The sequence below is a fragment of the Narcine bancroftii genome, chromosome 1 (genome assembly GCF_036971445.1).
Source record: "Narcine bancroftii isolate sNarBan1 chromosome 1, sNarBan1.hap1, whole genome shotgun sequence".
NCBI classification, from domain to species: domain Eukaryota; kingdom Metazoa; phylum Chordata; class Chondrichthyes; order Torpediniformes; family Narcinidae; genus Narcine; species Narcine bancroftii.
In genome coordinates this window covers 434,677,092-434,696,625 of record NC_091469.1, presented here as the reverse complement: position 1 = coordinate 434,696,625, position 19,534 = coordinate 434,677,092, and the positions used below count along the sequence as shown (strand labels likewise).

The 19,534-nt window shown below is 42.7% G+C and overlaps 1 protein-coding gene across 1 annotated transcript in view; it reads left to right on the top strand.

The window, feature by feature from the left end:
- The window catches only part of adam22 (ADAM metallopeptidase domain 22), a 319,406-nt gene that overhangs the window by 269,958 nt on the left and 29,914 nt on the right, over positions 1-19,534 (top strand). The window contains exons 26-27 of the mRNA XM_069914278.1: positions 537-637; positions 10,462-10,528. Coding sequence (XP_069770379.1) covers positions 537-637; positions 10,462-10,528 — 168 coding nt within the window. The remainder of the gene's footprint in view (positions 1-536; positions 638-10,461; positions 10,529-19,534) is intronic.

The window sequence follows — 19,534 nt, the reverse complement described above, 5'->3', positions numbered from 1 at the left end:
AAAAATTGGGAGATGGATGGTGTTGGGAACCTTTAAAGAAATGTAATGAATGGTGGAAAACCTATAACAGCATGCACAGTTACCCCCGAGGTGCTGCTGTACATCTCTTCCTCCCTAGTACGGTAAAGCCATGAATATAGGTGTTGCTTGCCATTTAAATTGAATGCAAAATTAGCACTTGCAAACAATAATAGAGAGCACACAAGGGGAAATTGTGTATGCACGAATTTGCACCTGTCCAAACAAGGCATCCTTCCTTGCTTGTGAATAAGCTACAATGTAATGAACTGCATGCACCAAGGTAAGCACACAAGGGTACACACTCCAAAGGCTACTGCTTCTGCTAAATTATGCAGATTCCTTATTTAAAATTTAATTGCTGTATTGTACTAAAATGGATGGAGCAACATCTCTGTTTTGGTATCCAAGCATAACAACTGTGAAATGCCAGAGAAGAATTAAGCACGTTATTCTGGGGTTTTTTTTTTAGAAAGTCAAAATGAAGAATTACCTTGCACATATTTTTAATATTTCAGATCAAATGGACTCTCCCATTCTTGGAGTGAACGGATTCCAGATGAAAAGCATATCCCAGATGTCTGTGAAAATGGCAGACCACGCAGTAACTCATGGCAGGGTTAGTTATTTACACATAGAGGGGGATCATTGATATCAGTTGAAAAACAATAGAACTATAGAACAATTACAGCACAGAAACAGGTCACCTCGGCCCCTCTAGTCCACGCTGAACCATCTCCTTTCCTAGTCCCACTGACCTGCACCCAGCCCATAACCCTTCATACCTCTCCCATACATGTACCTGACCAAATTCTTCTTAAATGTTAAAATTGATCCCACATTTGCTACTTCAAGCTCATTCCATAATCCCACCACTCTCTGTGTAAGTAAGTTCCCCCAATGTTCCTCATAAACTTTTCCCCTTTCACCCTTAACCCCTGTCCTCTGGTTTGTACCTCACCTACCCTCACTAGAAAAAGCCTACCTTCATTTACTCTGTCTCTCTCCGTCATAATATTAAATACCTCTATCAAATCTGCCCTCATTCTTCTACGCTCCGGGAAACAAAGTCCTAATCTGTTTAACCTTTCCCTGAAGTCTGGGCAACATCCTAGTAAATCTTCTCTGCACTCTTCATATCTTATTGATATCTTCCCTGGAGTTAGATGACCAAAATTGCACTCAATACTCCATATTTGGCCTCACCAATGTCTTATACAACTTTACCATAATATCCCAGTTCCTACATTCAATGCTTTGGTTTATGAAGGCCAATGTGCCAAAAGCTCTCTTTACAACCCTGTTCATCTGTGATGCCACATTCAGGGAATTATGAATCTGTATTCCCAGATCCCACTGTTCTACCGCACATCTCAGTGCCCTACCATTTACTGTGTATGTCCTTTTTTGGTCTGTCCTTCCAAAATGTAACACCTCACACTTTTCTGCCATTTCTCAGTCGATTTTACCAGCAGGTCCAGATCCCTCTGCAAGCTTTGAAAACCTTCTTTGCTGTCCACAACATCTCCCATCTTAGTGTCATCTGAAAACTTGCTGATCCAATTTACCACATTATCATCCAGATCATTGATATAGATGACAAATAACAATGGTCCCAGCACCGATCCCTGAAACACCACTAGTCACAGGCCTCCAATCTGAGAAACAATCAATTACCTCTACTCCCTGGCTTCTCCTGTCCAACCAATGTCGAATCCAGTTCACTATTTCACCATGAATACCTAGCGTCTGAACCTTCCTGACTAACCTCCCATCTAGGATCTGGTTAAAGGCCATTCTAAAGTCTATGTAGATTACATCCACAGCCTTTCCTTCATTAACTTTCCTTGTAACCTTCTCAAAAACCTGTATGATTGGCTAAACATGATCTACCACTCACAAAGCCATGTTGATTATCCCTAATCAGTGCTTGGCTGTGCAAATACTTGTATATCCGATCTCTTAGAACACTTTCCAATGAATTACCTTCCACTGACATCAGGCTTACTGGCCTATAATTTCTAGGGTTACCTTTGGAGCCTTTTTTTAAACAATTGAACAACGTGAGTGTAGAGCTCGTTGAAAGAACCAAAGACTTGTTGATCCAAACCAAGGCTTTTATTAGCAAAAGACAGGAGCTCTTCACAGGTGGCCGACCAGTCCGGAATGATCCGACCTGGCTAGGGACACAACCCTTTAAGGCCCAGACAGTAGGTGTGGCTAAGTTCTCAGCCAATCGCTGTAAGCACAGTCATTACATTCTCTAGATACTGTAACTATATACATTGGTGATAGGTCTGTACTATCACAGTGAACTACCCTCCAAACATCTGGCCCAACACCCATGGCTAAGGACATTTTAAATAATTCTGCCAGAGCCCCTACAGTTTATACACTAGCCTCCCTCAAGATCTAAGGGAATATCATGTCAGACCCTCGGGATTTATCCACCTTTATTTTCTTTAAGACAACAACCACTTCCTCCTCTTTAATCTTTATGGGTTCCATGACCTCACTGCTTGTTTTCCTTACTTCCCACAACTCTGTGCCTGCTTCCTGAGTGAATACTGATGGGGGAAAAAAGAAACATTTAAGATCTCCCCCATCTCTTTTGGCTCCATACAAAGCCAACCACTCTGATCTTCAAGGGGACCAATTTTGTCCCTTATAATCCTTTTGCTTTTAATATACCTGTAGACACCCTTATGATTTTCCTTCTCCTTGTAGCCAAAGCAACCTCCTTACTGATTTTTTTTTAGGTTTTTCTTGCGTTTTTTTACTCAAGTTCCCCATTTTCTCTATGTTGCCTATACCTATTATACTCCTCTTTCTTCTTCCAAACCAGATCCCCAATATCCCTTGAAAACCAAAGTTCTCGACACCTTCTATCCTTGCCTTTGAACCTTACAGGAACATATAAACGTGGTCACTTTTAGTAATGGGAAAGCCCCACAAGAAATTACCTAATAACAAGATTTGATGGTCTCCCTCAGAAAACCTCTCTGTTCAACTTCAAATAAGTGGGATATTTTATACCATTGAAAAAGTAAACGAACATTTTAAAATCTTATTTGCTTAACAACCTCTGATGATTGAAACAGGAAAATCTGTAGACACTTCTCACTGATACTTTGAAGAAGGATTTGGGCCAAAACGTCAGTAATATAACTTTACTTTCTATGGATGCTATGAGATCAGCTGAGTTCCTCCAGCATTTCTGTGTTTTGAGCTTGTGATGATTATAACTGGCTAAATAACCCAATACCTTGAACATTCAGAAACTTCTGCATGATTATACAGTATTAGCTGAGAATCCTTTTTGCTGCAAACATTAACACTATCAATCTGCATTGAGCTACATATTGAGCATTTAAATCAGATGCAGTAAACACAAAACTCTGCATACGCTGTGATTGTAGTGAAAACACGGAAATCAGCAGGTCTCACAGCATTCCATAGGAAGTAATGATATATTATCAACGTTTCAGGCCTGAGCCCTTCCTCAAGGTGTGAGCAAAAAGCAGGAAACACCTGGTGAAAATGGAAGAATGGGAGGGAGAGGATTGCAGACCAACAAGCAAAAGGTTCTGGTCACCGAATTATAGGAAGGATATCAATAAGGTAGAGAGAGTGCAGAGAAGATTTACGAAAATGTTACCTGGGTTTCAGAATCTAGGTTACAAAGAAAGATTGAGCAGATTAGGTCTTTATTCTTTGGAGCGTAGAAGGTTGAGAGGGGATTTGATAGAGGTATTTAAGATTATGAAGGAGGTAGATAGAGTTGATGTGGATAGGCATTTTCCCCTGAGAGTAGGAGAGATTGAAACAAGAGGTCATGAGTTAAGAGTTAAGAAGCAAAAAATTTAAAAGTATCATGAGGGGGAACTTCTTCACTGTGCGAAATGAGCTTCCGGGAGAAGTAGTGGCGGCAGGGTAAATTTTGTCATTTAAAGAAAAACTGGATAGGCATATGGATGAGAGGGGAATGGAGGGTTATAGGCAGGGTGCAGGTAGATGGGACTAGGGGAGAATACTTAGTTCGATGTGGACTAGAAGGGCCAAAATGACCTGTTTCCATGCTGTAATTGTTATGCGGTTATGATAAGAGGACAGGAGAAGAACAGTGAAAATTGTTAGGAGGGGGAGGTTGGGTGGGATCATTTTTAGCTCCGTGAAGGGAGACAGAGGTAAAAGGGAAGAGAGAGAGACAAAGAAAAGATGGGGGGGGTGATGTTAACAGAACCCGAAGAGGTCGATGTTAATGCCATCCTGTTGGAGGGTGCCTAGATGGAATACAAGGTGTTGTTTCTCCAATTTACGAGTGGTCTCAGTCTGGCAGTGGGCCAGACTGAGTGGCCACTGAAAGATCGAGTTTCTGTCCGCTGCTATAGCATGGATCTCCCAGTAGCAATTCATTTCAATTCCCCACTCCATTCCCTTGCCTTCATGTCTGCACATGGTCTCATGCATTGCCAGACTGAGGCCACTTGCAAATTGGGGGAAACAACACCTCATATTCTTTCTGAGTACCCTCCAAATGGATGGCATTAATATTAAATTCTCCCATTTCTATTAGCACCACTCTTTTCCCCATCTTTTTCTTGTCACCTTTCCGTCTCTACCCCCTCTCTTCCTCTCTCTCTCCCTGATGTACCATCAATAATCACAAAAAACTGATGCTGTGAAACTATCAGGCTTTTATTAACTAAAGACAGGAACCACCAACAACCTCATGACTGAGCGAAACAAAGAAAAAGGGGAGCATGCAAGGGGCTATAAGTAGGATCATTCTCAGGTGGCGTTTCCAGCCAGCAGCCAATCATGGCATAACAGTGGTTTACCACATTCACCCCTTCTTTTTAAGAAGAGTCCTGTGGGGTGAGAAGAAAAAGAGAAGGTGAAACAACTATACATATATACATTTTACAGGTCAAGTTTATCAGGGGCCTCCTCTGCTGCAGCGAGCAACATGACAATGGTTGGGACACTGCTGTAGCCTCCTGAGCAGCTTGTATTGTTGGTCTGTTAACAGTTTGTCGAGGGGTGGGGACATGTGGGGTGGTGGGGAAGTGTGGAGCTGGTTCATTGATGCCGACAACAGTGGCCAGGAGTAGGGGGTGGTCAGCTGCAGATTATGGTACCCCTAAGGTTGAAGTGGAAGGGGGTGTCTGTTGTAAGTCAGTGGTGGTCGGGGAGGCCCCCGAGGTAGCAAGGTCCTGGATTGAGACTGGGTCTTTGCGCCCATCAGGAAAGGCAACGTAAGCATACTTACCAGTGGGTCAGTCTTAGATTGCCTGATGTTCTTCCAGTGCAGAAGTAGTCCTGAGGAGGTAAGCCAGGGAGGCAGCATTGTCCCTAATGCAGACTTCCTAGGGAAAGCAAACATTCATTTGTGAGGAGTATTGTTGGTGGCTGTACATAAAAGTGACCGGATGGAGTGGAGTGCGTCTTGAAGGACTTCTTGCCATCGAGAGACAGAGAGACCCTGTAACTTCAGTGCCAGGAGGATGGTCTTCCATACTGTGGCATTCTCCCTTTCCACTTGTTCATTTCTCCTAGGGTTATAGCTGGTGGTTCTGCTTGTGGCAATGCCCCTGGCCAGTAGGTACTGCTGCAGCTTATCACTTATGAATGAAGTCTCCCAAAGAGCATGAAGATATTCCTGAGGGCCTTGATAACTGGCCGTGGTCATGTCTAGGCAAGGTATGGCAAAGGGGAAATGGGAGTACTCATCAATAATTGTAAGGAAGTAGGCATTCCAGTTGGAGGAGGGAAGGGGTCCCTTGAAACCAATGCTGAGGTGCTCGAAAGGGCAGGTTGCCTTGATCAGATGTGCTTTGTCCGGCCAGTAGAATTGAGGTTTGAATCAGTGCAGACCTGGCAGTTTTTAGTCATAGTCCGGACTTCCTCAAAGGAGTATGGTAAATTCGGGATTTGATAAAACTGAAAAACCAAGTAACTCTGAGGTAGCAAAGGTCAATGTGGAGAGCCTGCAGTCTGTTCATTTGAACACTAGCATATTTTCCTTGGGATAGTGTCCAGGGGCTTGTTATGTTTGCCATCCCAGTAATGAATGTCATAATTGTAAATGGACAGCTTGATTCTCCACCTGAGGATCTTATCGTTCTTGATTTTGCCCTTTTGCTTATTATTAAACATTAATGCAATTGCTCGGCGAGATATTGCCTCCAGTGGCATTCAGCCTCCACGATGCCTGTGCCTCCTTCTCGATAGAGGAATGGCGCATTTCAGGGCCTTGGAGAGTTCATGAGAAGAAGGTGACAGGTCTGCCAACTTGATTGAGTGTGACAGCCAGGACAAAGTCAGATGCTTTGCTCTCCACTTGAAATTATGTGGGCTCGTCTATGGCATGCATGGTTGCCTTGGTGATGTTGTCTTTGATACTGTTGAAAGTCGCTTGGGTATCTGCTGGCAGGGGAAATGTGGCAGCTTTGACCAATGGACGAATCTTGTCTGCATAATTGAGGACCCATTGAGCATAGTATGAGAAGAATCTGAGGCATCTCTTCAGAGCTTTGAGGATATATGGGAGGAGAAGCTCCACCAGCGGATGCATGTTGTCAGGGTTGGGGCCAATGACGCCGTTCTCAACCATGCAGCCAAGTATGGCTAGCCATGCTGTCTGGAAAACACATTTATGTTCGTTATAAGTAAGGTTCATGCATTTTGCTGCCTCAAGAAACTTCCGGAGGTTTGCATCATGATCCTGTAGGTCGTAGCCACAGATAGTAATGTTATCTAAATATAGAAAGGTGGCCTGTAGATTGTAGCGGTCCACCATGCTGTCCATCTCCCACTGGAAGATAGAGACCCCATTTGTGACTCCAATAGGAACCTGGAGGAAGTGGTAGAGGCAGCCATCCACCTCAAATGCCGTATACTGGCAGTCCTCTGGGTGGATCGACAGCTAGTGATACGCTGTCTTCAGGTCAGTTGTGAAGAATACCTGATAATGTGCAATCTGGTTGACCATATTGGATATACGGGGAAGGAGATAAACTTCGAACTGCATATACTGGTTGATGGTCTGGCTGTAGTCTATGACCATCCTATTCTTATCCCTGCTCTTTATCGCAACCACCTGGGTTCTCCAGGGCTATTATTGGCCTCAATGATGCCTTCGCTCAATAACTACTGAACCCCCACCTTAATGAACACCCTACCAGCTGCACAGTATCGTCTACTCCTGGTGGCCACTGGCTTGCAATTGGTGAGGGGATGGTGTTGGCAAACAACAGAGTGGGGTTGACCTTCAGGGTTGAGAAACCACATGTCACCTGCAGGGAGCTGTCTGTCTGTTCATTGCAGGCGTTGAGGAGTGGAAGGGGCCCATTGAAGTGCAGAGTGACTTTCTGAAGTTGGCACTGAAAATCCACGCCAGTAGCAAGGGGGCACAGAGTTGTGGCATAACGAGCTGTCTGAAGTGTTTGTACACTACGCCTCCAACAGAGAGGGTCATTACGCAGGACCCCAAAGTGGCTGCCGTGTATGATTTGGAAGCGAGTGATATGCTGTGTTTGGTGGGAATATTTTAAGGGATAGTCCTTTATCACTATCGGGGTGGATAAAGCTTTCTGTACTCCCGCTATCAAATAAACAGTTGATATTGCGCCTGCTAACCTGGATGTCCATCATGGACCTGGCGAGTTCGTGCAGGACCTCCTGGTTTAGGGTGCTGGAGGCCAGTATGGATTCATTGTCCAAGTCTGATGGGTGCTCCCACACCCGAGATGGCTGCCCTCAACCCCAAGATGACCGGTCTCAACCCCTTCTAATATCGTATGCCTGGGAAGATGGCATTTAGTGCACAGTCCAAAATGGCAGTCTGCATGATTCACACATGACGTCGCTGGAGTGCATGGAAAATGGCACCATTCACCCTGCCCAGAGTGGTGACTGTCTGCACACCGCACTACTATATTTCGTGGATGGTTTGGTCTGGCAAACTTTGGTGTAATGCCCCCTTGTCCAGCACCTTAGCAATCTGCATCCTTGGCAGGGCAGCATTTCCTTAGATACTGACCCTGCCTGCAAAAGTAGTACTTGAAGAGATCTCCCGCAATGGTAGCTGAGGTTAGATCACAAGAGTAGTGGGACAGTGGAGGGGACCAGTCACTCATGGGGGTGGGGGGTGGAGGATGCCTCGTCCCTGGATAGTGCTATGTGTGGTGACCAAGCAGCAGAGTTCTGGAGGGCCACCTCCAGTGTCTCTGTAAGTTCAACCACAGTTTGCAGATTGAGAACCTTTTGCTCCAATAGCCATTGTCATATGTACCTGGAGCGGATACCAGCCATGTACGCATCTCTGATGAGGTCCTCTGTGTTGCGGGTGGCTGACGTAGCCTTACGTAGCACGGTCTACACAGGACCTGGAGAGCCCACAGGTACTCAGCACTCAACTCACCAGGTCGCTGTTTTCTGGTGGCCATGAGATGCCTGGCGTAGACCTCATTAACTTTCCTGCGATACTGGGCCTCGAGGATCTCCATAGCTGCTTGGTATGAGCTGGCACCACTGATCATCTGGAACACTTGGGAACCGACAAGCAAGAGGAGTAGTCTCAGTCGGTTAGCGTCCATGGCCGCTGTCAGGAAGTTTTTGAAGTAGCGTAGCAAAAGTTCTAATGTGTTTGGGGCATTCGGTGACTGGGGGTTGATGCCGAGCTTCTCAGGTTTCAGGTACTGTTCCATGCTTTTTTGAAATTTTTAGTTAATAAAATCGATATACCATCAATAATCACAAAAGGCTGATGTTGTGCAACTGGCAACCTTCAACTTGATTAACTGATCGAAGCAAAGAGAAAGGGGAACATGCAAAGGGCTATGGGTAGGATCAGTCTCAGGTGTGTCCAACCGGCAGCAGCCAATCATGGCATAACAGTGGTTTACCAAACCCCCCCGCCCCCTCTTCCCCCTCCCCTTTCCCCCTCCCTCTATCTCCCTTCACAGTGCCAAAAAGTATACCCTCGTCCCCCAGCAATTCTCACCTTTGCTCTACAGTCATATCATATTTAATTAACACCTTTTGTTGGTTGATCTGTTTTGCTCCCCCTTCCATACTTCTGTTTTTACCAGCTGTTTAATATAGAATATAGAACATAAGAAATAGGGGCAGGAATAGGTCATCCAGCCCGTCGAGCCTGCTCCGCCATTCAATAAGATCATGGCTGATCTGATCATTGACTCAACTCCACCTATCTGCCTTTTCCCCATATCCCTTAATTCCTTTATTATGTAAAAATCTATCTAACTGAACCTTAAATAAGTTTAATGAAGTAGCCTCAACTGCTTCCCTGGGTAGAGAATGCCACAGATTCACTACTCTCTGAGAAAAATAAAAGATTTTCCTCATCTCCATCTTATATCTACTCACCTGAATCTTGAGGCCCCATGCCTGCTTTTTGCTCACACCTTAAGGAAGGGTTCAGGCCCAAAACATTAGTAATACATGTTTACCTCCTGTGGGGACAGCAAGTCCTGCTGAGTTCCTCTAGCATTTCTGTGTTTTTAAATTAGAAGCAGGCACATGATCAGTCCTATCTAATTTATTTGTAGGAGTGGCAGATAATTTTTTTTAACAACCTTGTTTAAAAAAAGCACAGTGGAAAAATTAGTCTTGGTTTATCATGTGTTTTGTTTAATTTACTGCATGTACCCCATCCAAATTTGTTTTATTACTGATGCGATTGTAATCAAGGAGGGAAAAAAACCCAACTTGCATTAAAGTAACATGACTTCAGAACTTCCCTAACCACCTTGCAGTCAAAGACTATGGTGGTCAGAATACTGGGGCAAACCGCCCCAGCTCATCTTTGAAATTGGACCATGGGTATTTTTAACCATTCACCTATGAAGGCAGACACCTAAGCATCTCTGGTGGTAGCACTGTGGGTGAATTAAGGTGATGTGCTCAAGGTTCAGGAGTTCACTTTGAAACCATAGTGTTGAGTGTCAGACAGTGCTTTGATTGGGCTAAGGTTGCAACTCCATGCCAAGATCTATAGCCATGATAACTTTCTCAATTATGAAGGAGATACAGAGCGCAGTCATTGCATGTCCTTCGCATTTTTCAAAAATGTTGCAGTTGTACTACAAGTTATGTACAATTAAGGTATTAAAAGCAGAAATGATTTGTCTTTTATTGATTTTAATAATGACCATAAACAGCGAGAACCAATATCCAGGAGCGCCAAGAATTTTGGTGTCAATTGCCTGATGAAAGTATTTAACAACTGAAGGTCTACATTCTTTTGAATGGCTGATTTCAGCCTTAAAGGAAAATGCTGCCCAGATAGAAGTAAAGGTTTTTATGTTGTTCATTTGTGGTACTTTTTCTGTTTCTGAACATTTCATCATTAAATTGTTTTGGAGTTAGTTGATGATGGAATCTATTCTGTTTCCAAACTTCTCTTTTTTATCTAAGGGAATTTAGTAGGCAATCGAAAGAAGAATAAAGGAAGAAAATTTCGGCCACGTTCCAATTCTACAGAGTGAGTACAAAACATTAATTGTTTTTAAATTGTGCATATGTCATGTAAAGGCTTAAATAGTAAATAGCTTCAGCCAATGGATTTCAATAAATGAACTTTTGCCACTTTTTCCTTCAATAAAATATATCCTGAATGAGGAATTAATTGACTACTGCAGAATTAGGTAACAAACATGATGTTGATTCAAATTCATCTGGTAACCTAACACCATTGGTCTTTTTACTGGAGTTAATGGATTAGTTCTCTCTTCATGTTATCTTCTTGGCAGCTGAAACCATTGTTGCCAACAGATGTTGTTTCTACTTCCATTTCTCTCCACATGTCACAGAAATTCTTCTTTGCATATACTTTGTATTTTGCCAAGACTTCATCTGTTCAGAATTCCATTGATCAGATTAATTGAAGGCGAGTCTTGTGATTAAGAGGCAGAAAGTTTGCCAAGGCTACAATCAAATAATGGTTGAAGCCATTAAATTTCTGAATTAATTTATAAACATCCTTTATTTGCTTCCTTGTGTAATGACACAGAAGGAGGTCATTTGCCCATTCCCCATCCAGCATCGTGCCCATTCCTCCTCTCCATATGTTCCTACAACCTGCTATTATATTTTTAATGGGCAGGTTATTTTTTTTAAATGGGAAGAAAATTGAAAATACCCAGATGCAAATGGACCTGGGAGTCCTTGTGCAGAATATTCTGAAGGTAAACTTATATGTTGGTGAAGAAGGCAAATGCAATGTTGGCATTCACTTTGAGAAGAATAAAGTATAAGAGGAGGGATGGGATGTTGAGGCTTTATAGGACACTAGTGAGTCGTCACGAAATATTGTGAGCAGCTTTGGGCTCCTCAGTTAAGAAACAATGTCCTGAAGTTGGGGAGGGTTCAGAGGAGGTTCACCAGCTTGATTCGGGGAATGAAAAGTTGATTGTATGAGGAACATTTGACAGCATTTGGCCAGTATTCATTGGAATTTAGGAGAATGGGGAGGGAAGGGTGTGGAAGGATCTCATTGAAGTATTTCAAATATTAAAAGGCATGGAGAGAGTAGATGTAAAATGGTTGTTTCCCATGGTGGTAAACCATGGACAAAACAGCACAACTTCACAATTGATGGGTATCCTCTAAGAACAGAAATGTTTCAGAATTTCCTCAGCCAGAGTAAATCTATGAATTTGTGGCCACAAGTAGTTGTGGAGGCTAGTTCATTGTGTGTATTTAAGACAGAGAATGATAGGTTCTTGAATAGCCAGGGCATCAAAATGAGGAGGGGGGGTGGGGAGGTGTCATGATTGACTAGAGACTCAATTGGACCTGTCACACAATTACTGTGGCTACAAAAGCAGCTCAGAGACTGGGTGGTCTCTTGAAAGTGACACCTCCTCCAAACCTTTCTATGACTGTACAGCAGAAGTCCATGGAATATTTCTCATATGCCCAGATCAGTGGAGGTTCAACGTCAAAATAGTCTGTTTATCACCTTGAGCATTAATTCCCTTCAACACCAACACCAGTGGTTTCAGTGTGTACCATATCAAAATGCACTACCATAATTTGCCGCAGAAAGGCCAGGGCAACAGGTGCATGGAAACAGCACTCGGCCTGTGGGTTCCCGCCAAACCTCCTACCTTCCTGCAATAAAAATAAAAATTGCTGTTCCTCATTGTTGTTAGGTCTAGACCTGGAACTCCCTCCCCAACAGCATTACGGAAGGAGGTTCAACTCAATGGTTCAATAAGTCAGCTCCCCAATAAATAAATTTGATAGGTGCACCAACCTAACCAGGTCATTTTTAAAGGTACTTTTGAATTGGTTGGAAATAAAATGCAATGGCAAAACTAAAGTGCTCAAATGCAATCCCAGCATATTCTTCTCAATACAGATTTATTGACCATACTTCTTTTGCTGATGAACTTCAGGGAAAATAGGAGAACTATTTGTCATCAGGTTCAGTTTTAAAAATCTAAGAATTATTTATTATAAAAACACAATGCTGGAGAAACTCAGCAGGTCAATCCGTGTATTTTATATAGCAAAGATAAAGATATATAATGAATGTTTCACACTTGAACCAATCATCACAGTGTGAACAAAATGTTGGCAGTTTCCCGAACATAGTGGTGGAGGGAGGGCCCCTCAAATTATTTATTGTGTCTGCTCTGATTCATAAGTCTGGACATCACGTTTCACTGCCACATTACATCACAGCTTTGGTGAAGTTGTATAAGGAAATGTAATATTGCAGTAGTTAGTGCCAGATGTTCTTGATAGTTGTCCTGAATAGACTTTATTATTTGGTGTGTTCAACAAGAAATGTTACACTATTGTTGCTTTTTAGTTTCAAATTTCCCACAAATATAACTGTGCAGTTATATCCATTAAAACATATATGAACATGATTTAAGGCCCACTTTACTGCATTAGATATTGTTCTTTTGTTGTAACATAGAGACTTTATGTTCACTGTTATACAGTGGGTTTAATCATTTCATTTTGGTAGAAAGCGGCAAGCAATAAGTTTGCTTTTTTTCTTGGGTGACAAGGTGTTTGGCACACTTGTCTTCATTGGCTGGGGTAGTGAGTACAAATTTTGGCACCACATGATTCAGCTGAACAAGACCACACTTAGAATATAGTGTGCAGTCATGGTCACCCAACTACAGGAAAGACATCAATAAGTTGGAAGCTGAGAGTGAGGAGTGGACCAAGCAGTTAAATAGGCAGTGAGATCGGTAACAGTTCTTTTGGATCTCTCCATTGGCCAATTAGCTCCAGCCAATAAAAAGAGGGGAAGCACAAGTGGAGTGGTCAGTTTGTGAGTGACTCAGAGTAGGAGTGGGAATTTGAGGCTTTGGCTCGAGAGGCTTCGGTGAGAAGAGGCTGAGGTAGTGGTGCAGGAGATGAAGTCAGTAAGGCCCACCCTATTCAAGGAACAAAAAGGATTCAGCAGGCAAGCATACCTGAGGGCAGGTTTTATTTATCTTGTATATTTTTTTCTTTAGTCATAATGGGAATGGCAGCCAAGGCAGGAGAATGCTCCTCTTGCAGAATGAGGGTCATGAGGGAAGCTAGTAGTATCCCTGACAACTTCATCTGCAAGATGTACATCCAGCTGCAGCACTTTACAAACTGAATTAAGAAATTAGAGCTGGAGTTGGTTGCACTCTGAAACATTCGGGAGGCTGAGGTAGTGGGGATGGACTGGAGTTACAGGGCTACTATCATATCAAGAAGGCAGGAAGAGGGTAAATGGTGACAGTCAGGAGAGGGAAAGGGAACAGGCAGTCAGTTCAGGATCCCCTCAATAACAAGTATACCATTTTGGATGCTATCAGTGGTGGGTGGGAGAGCCTACCAAGGACAAGCCAAGGTGACATACCACTGGCGTGGAGTCTGATCCTGTGGCTAAGGAAGGAAGGAGGTAAAGAGGAGAGCTGTAGTGGATTCCAGAGTTAGGGCGCAGGTAAGACGTTCTGTGGATCTTGAATCTGGATGGTATGTTGCATCCCTGATGCTGGTGTCTGTGATATTGCAGATCAAGTTAATGGATTGAAGGTGAGCAGCCAGATGTCATGGTCCATGTGGAAAGTAATGACATCAGTAGGAAGGGTGATAAGGTCCTGCAAAGAGAGTTCAGGGAGTTAGGTGATAAGTTGAAAGGCAGGACCTCCAGGATAGTGATCTCAGGTTTGCTATCTGTGCCATGTGTTAGTGAGGTTAGAAATAGAAGGATAATGCAGCTAAACATGTAGCTAAAGAGACGATGCAGGAGGGAAGGCTTCAGGTGTCTGGATCATCTTCCAGGGAAGGTGGGGCCTGTTCCGATGGGACTGTTTCCATCAGAACTGAAGGGGGACTAACATCCTTGTGGGTATGTTTGCTAGAGCTGCTCCAAGGGGTTTAAACTAGATTTGCAGGGGGATTGGAACCAGAGTGCCAGAGCAGATAGGGAAGTGGAGGAGGTCAAAAATGAAGTGAAGATTACATGAATCATCAGAAGTCAAAGGGTTGTAGTGGTGGAAATGTTCTCTGGTGCATCTATTTCAATGCAAGAAATATTGTAGTAAAGGCAGATGAGTTTAGAGTGTGGATTGGCACATGGAATTATGAAATTGTGGCCATTGGTGTGAAACTTGGTTGCAGGAGGGGCAGGACTGGTATATCAATGTTGCCGACTTCTGTCGTTTTAGATGTGATAGAGAAGGAGGAATGAAAGGGGGAGGAGTGGCATTACTCATCAGAGAAAATATCACAGCTGTGCTCAGGAAGGACAAACCAGAGGGCTCATCTACTGAAGGAATATGGGTAGAGCTGAGGAAAGGGAAAGGTATGACAACCTAATAGTTAGTGTGAAGTGGAGGAGCAAATCTGCAGAGAGACAGCAGACAAAAGTTGAAGGAAACAAAAGTTTGTGATAGGAGGAGATTTTAATTTTCCAAATATTGACTGGGAAGCCTATACTGTAAAAGGGCTGAATGGCTTGAAGATTGTCAAATGTGAAAGTTTTCTAAATCAATATAGAGGTGCCAACTAGAGTGCAATACTGGATATCTTACGAGGGAACAAGCCAGGACAGGTGACAGAAGTATGTGTTGGGGAACATTTTGGGTCCAGTGATCATAATGCTATTAGTTTTGTTAATTATGGAGAAGGATAGGTCTGGGCGTCAGGTTGAGAATCTAAATAGGAGAAAGGCTAATTTTGAGGAAATTAGAAAAGATCGAGAATGCATGGATTGGGATAAGCTGTTTCCTGGCAAGGCTGTGCGAAATAAGTGGAAGATCTTAAAACATGAAATTTTGAGAGTCCAGAGTTTGTATGTTCCTGTCAGGATTAAAGGAAAAGTTAGTAGGTATGTGGAACCTCGGTTTTCGAGGGATATTGTGGACTTAATTTGGAAGAAGAGAGAGGAGTAGAGCAGGTATAGGCAACATGGAGCAAATGGGGTACATGAGGGGTGCTAGAAAGATCTTGCAAAAGAAATCAGAAAGACTTAATGAAGACATGAAATTGCTTTGATAAACAATGTGAAGGAAACTCATAAGGGTTTCTACAGGCACATTAAGAGCAAAAGGATAGTAAAGGACAAATTTGGTCCCCTTAAAGATCAGACTATGTATGGAGCAAAAAGAGATGGGGAGATCTTAAATGAGTTTTTATGCATCAATATTTACTCAGGAAACTGGCATAGAGTCAACTGGCATAGAGTCAATGGGCCCTATGCCGATTAAAGAGGAGGAGATATCTTAAAGTAAATAAGGGTGTATAAATCCCCAGGGCCCAACAAGATGTTCACTTGCACCTTGAGGAAGGCTAGTGTAGAAGTTGCAGGGATTCTGGCAGAAATATTTCAAATGTCCTTAGCCACAGGTGTTTCCAGAGGTTCCAGACTGTTATTTAAAAAAGGCTCCAAAAGTAACTGGAAATTAGAGTCTACTGAGATTGACGTCAGTAATAGGTAAATTATTGGAAGGTGTTTTAAGAGATCAGATATACAAGTATTTGGATAGCCAGGGACTGATTAGGGGTGGTCGTCATTGGCATTGTGCGTCGTATTTCATATTTAACCAGTCTTTTAGAGCAAAAGTTTTCAAACTTTTTCTTTCCATCACATACCACTTTAAGTAATCCCTATGGCATTGGCGCTTTGTGATTAGTAAGGGATTACTTAAGGTGGTACTGTTGTAATCATACCTAATTGACTTAATATGTGCATGGTTTCATAACTCCAAAGGAAATGGGCCAATGGCAATTTTTCTCAAACAAAATATTTCAGTAACAATTGGGTCTAGAGCAGAGGTTCTCAACCTTCCCTTCCCACTCACATACCACTTTAAATAATCCCTCACTACTCACAGAGCACCGAAGGAATAGGGATTACTTAAAGTGGTATGTGAGTGGAAAGAAAAACTTTGAAAACCACTGTGATAGAGTTTTTTGAGGAGGTTACCAGGAAAGTTGATGAAGGAAATTATGTGGATGTTGTCTACATTACTTTTGTAAGGCCTTTGGCAAGGCCCCACATGGGCAGTTAGTAGGAATATTCAGACACTTGGAATTCATAGTGAGGTAGTAAACTAGATTCGACATTGGCTATATGGGAAAAGCTAGAGAGTGGTAGTGGATGATTGCTTCTCAAGTCCATTTCAGAATGGCAGGTGAACCCAATACCAATTTACCAGTTCACCTGCCAGTGTGAACGCTCCTGAACCGTTGGGGGGGGGGTGGAAATTGACCCACGAATTAACTGCCTAGTGAGGTAATATCATTGCCAATCCATTTTGAATTGGCATACCGGGTTGTCCAATATGAGCGGGACATCCGATATGCCCTGGCCAATTAATGAAGCATTTATGATGTTCTTGCATGTGTGCAGGAACATGAAGGAAACAAAAGATATTCTTCCAAATAACAACACTGATTTAAAAAGAAGATATAATCTTTGTATTCAATTTACTAAATTCGCAGTCCTGATCAATGTATTTAAATAAAATTATTCATTCTTCATTAATTAAAGCATAATTAAGCATTTATGTACAGCACAGAATGAGCCCATGATGTTGTGCCGATCTATATAAACGTACACCAGTACCAGAAAATTGTAGCAGGAATAAAACACACATGAATACGAGCTAGGGAAAATTTAATAAATCATGTGCATAATTTATAAAGGACAGTGGGAAAATCGAAGTGGGAATAAACACTCAAAACTAAAAGAACGTGGGAAAATACATGCACAATTTAATTAAACAAATGAATTAAAGAATACCTCAAATGTTCTGCTTTAGCACCCAAATAATTCAGCCATCTTTATTGTTTGTTATTTTCTTCAATGATTTTATCTGCTCTATTATCCTCCTTTGATGAGGTCCCGCACAGGAGGCTAGTAGGCAAAATCAAGGAGCATGGTATCAGGGGTAGGGTGCTGTCATGGATAGGTAGTTGGTTGAGAAATAGGAAACAAAGGGTTGAGATAAACGGGTCATTTTCTGGATAGCAGGATGGGACGAGTGGGGTCCCGCATGGATTGGTGTTGGGCCCTCAGTTGTTTATCATTTATGTAAATGATTTGGATGAGAGGCTAAATAACTACATATGCAAATTCACAGATGACACTAAACTGGGTGGTAGTGTGAAGTGCGAGGAGGATGACAGGAAATTGCAGAGGGACTTGGACAGGTTAGGGGAGTGGGCGGAGAAATGGCAGATGAAAGTTAATGTGAAGTTGTCCATTTTGGAGGCAGAAATAAGAGAGCAGAATATTATTTAAATGGTGTTAAGCTAGGGGGTGGGGTAATGCAAAAGGATCTGGGTGTACTTGTTCACCAGTCATTGGAAACTAGCATGCAGGTTCAGCAAGCAGTGAAGAAGGCAAACAGTATGTTTGCTTTCATAAAGAGGGGATTGGAGTATAGGAGTAGAGAAGCCCTCCTGCAATTATACAGGGGCCTGGTGAGACCTCACCTGGAGTATTGCGTCCAATTCTAGTCCCCATATTTAAGAAAGGACATACTTGCTATAGAGGTAGTGCAACGCAGATTTACAAGGTTAGATCCCAGGATGGCAGGATTGTCATACGAGGATAGGTTAGAAAGACTGAGATTATATGCGATGGAGTTTAGAAGGATGAGGGGAGAATTGATTGAGGTATTTAGGATTATCAAATGACTTGACAGGGTGAAATCAGAGTACATGTTCCCAATAATGGGGGAGACTAGGACTAGAGGGCATAGTTTAAGAATACAGGGAAGGCCCTTTAAGACAGAAATTAGGAGAAATTTTTTTACCCAGAGAGTTGTGGATCTGTGGAATGCATTGCCACAGAGGGTGGTGGGGGCAGATTCGCTGGATAGATTTAAGAGAGAGTTGGATAAGGCTCTTGTGGGCAGGGGAGTTAAGGGTTATGGGTTAAAGCTGGGATTAGTTATTGAAAGAGAAAGATCAGCCATGATCCAATAAATGGCGGTGCCGGCTTGACGGGCCAATTGGCCTACTCCAGCACCTATTCTCTATTGTCTGCTGTTGGGTATGGGGAGATATGGAGGGGTTGGGGGGATGAGCATGTGTGGTGGGGGGTGCATATGTGGGGGTGTGTGTGGGGGGGGAACTTCCTATACATTTCTCAGTTATTTATCTTGGGAAAATAGCACTAATGGCATGGAATGAAATTGCACTCCCTCCTCCCTGTTAAAATTGACTTACAGGCATGGAAAAATGATAATGGGGATCTCTCTCACACACACACACAGAGTTTATAGCGAGCATGGGAAAATGGTAGCAGCAATAAAACACATGCACACAATTTATAATGAGTGTGGGAAAGTCGCAATGGGGATGAAATACATGCACACAACAAATGGGTACATACAACAATCAAGGATAGGTAGAGAAATAGATAGATATGTCTGTGAGAGAAAGATGGGGAGAGAGAAGGGATGGGAAGAGAGACAGAGAGAGTGAAAGCAACTTCAGGCAAGGAACTAGCTGGCTTTTCCTTTAAAGTCCTTGTGTTACAGTGTGCCTTGGTTTAATGAAAGAGCTGTATGCATGGAGCACTGATGGAGGGGCTTCTCTGCCACATGAAATTCTGGGAGGGCAGGTCCACCATCACTTGATGATTGGAGGCATTGTGGATAATGAGGAAGGCTTTTAAAACTTGCAGAGGGATCTGGACTAAGGAGTGTGGTAGAACAGAGGGATCTGGGAATACAGATACAGTGGAACCCTGATAGAGCGAGTTAGTTTGGGTCCAAAAAATTGCATCGCTAAAAAAGTGGGGTTGTGCTAAATAGAGGTTTCATTAATTGTTGTAGTTACAGTTGAAATTAAAACAAAATTACTTTTATTAAACCAACCATCCCCACTTCAAACAGCAGCCCAAGGTCCCCACTCCTGGTGGCCGCCTGATGCTTGAGTCCAATAACTTATCACGTTATATCTGGATTCACATTAAATTGGGTCGCATTAAGTCAAGGTTCTACTGTACATAATTCCCTGAAAGTGGTGC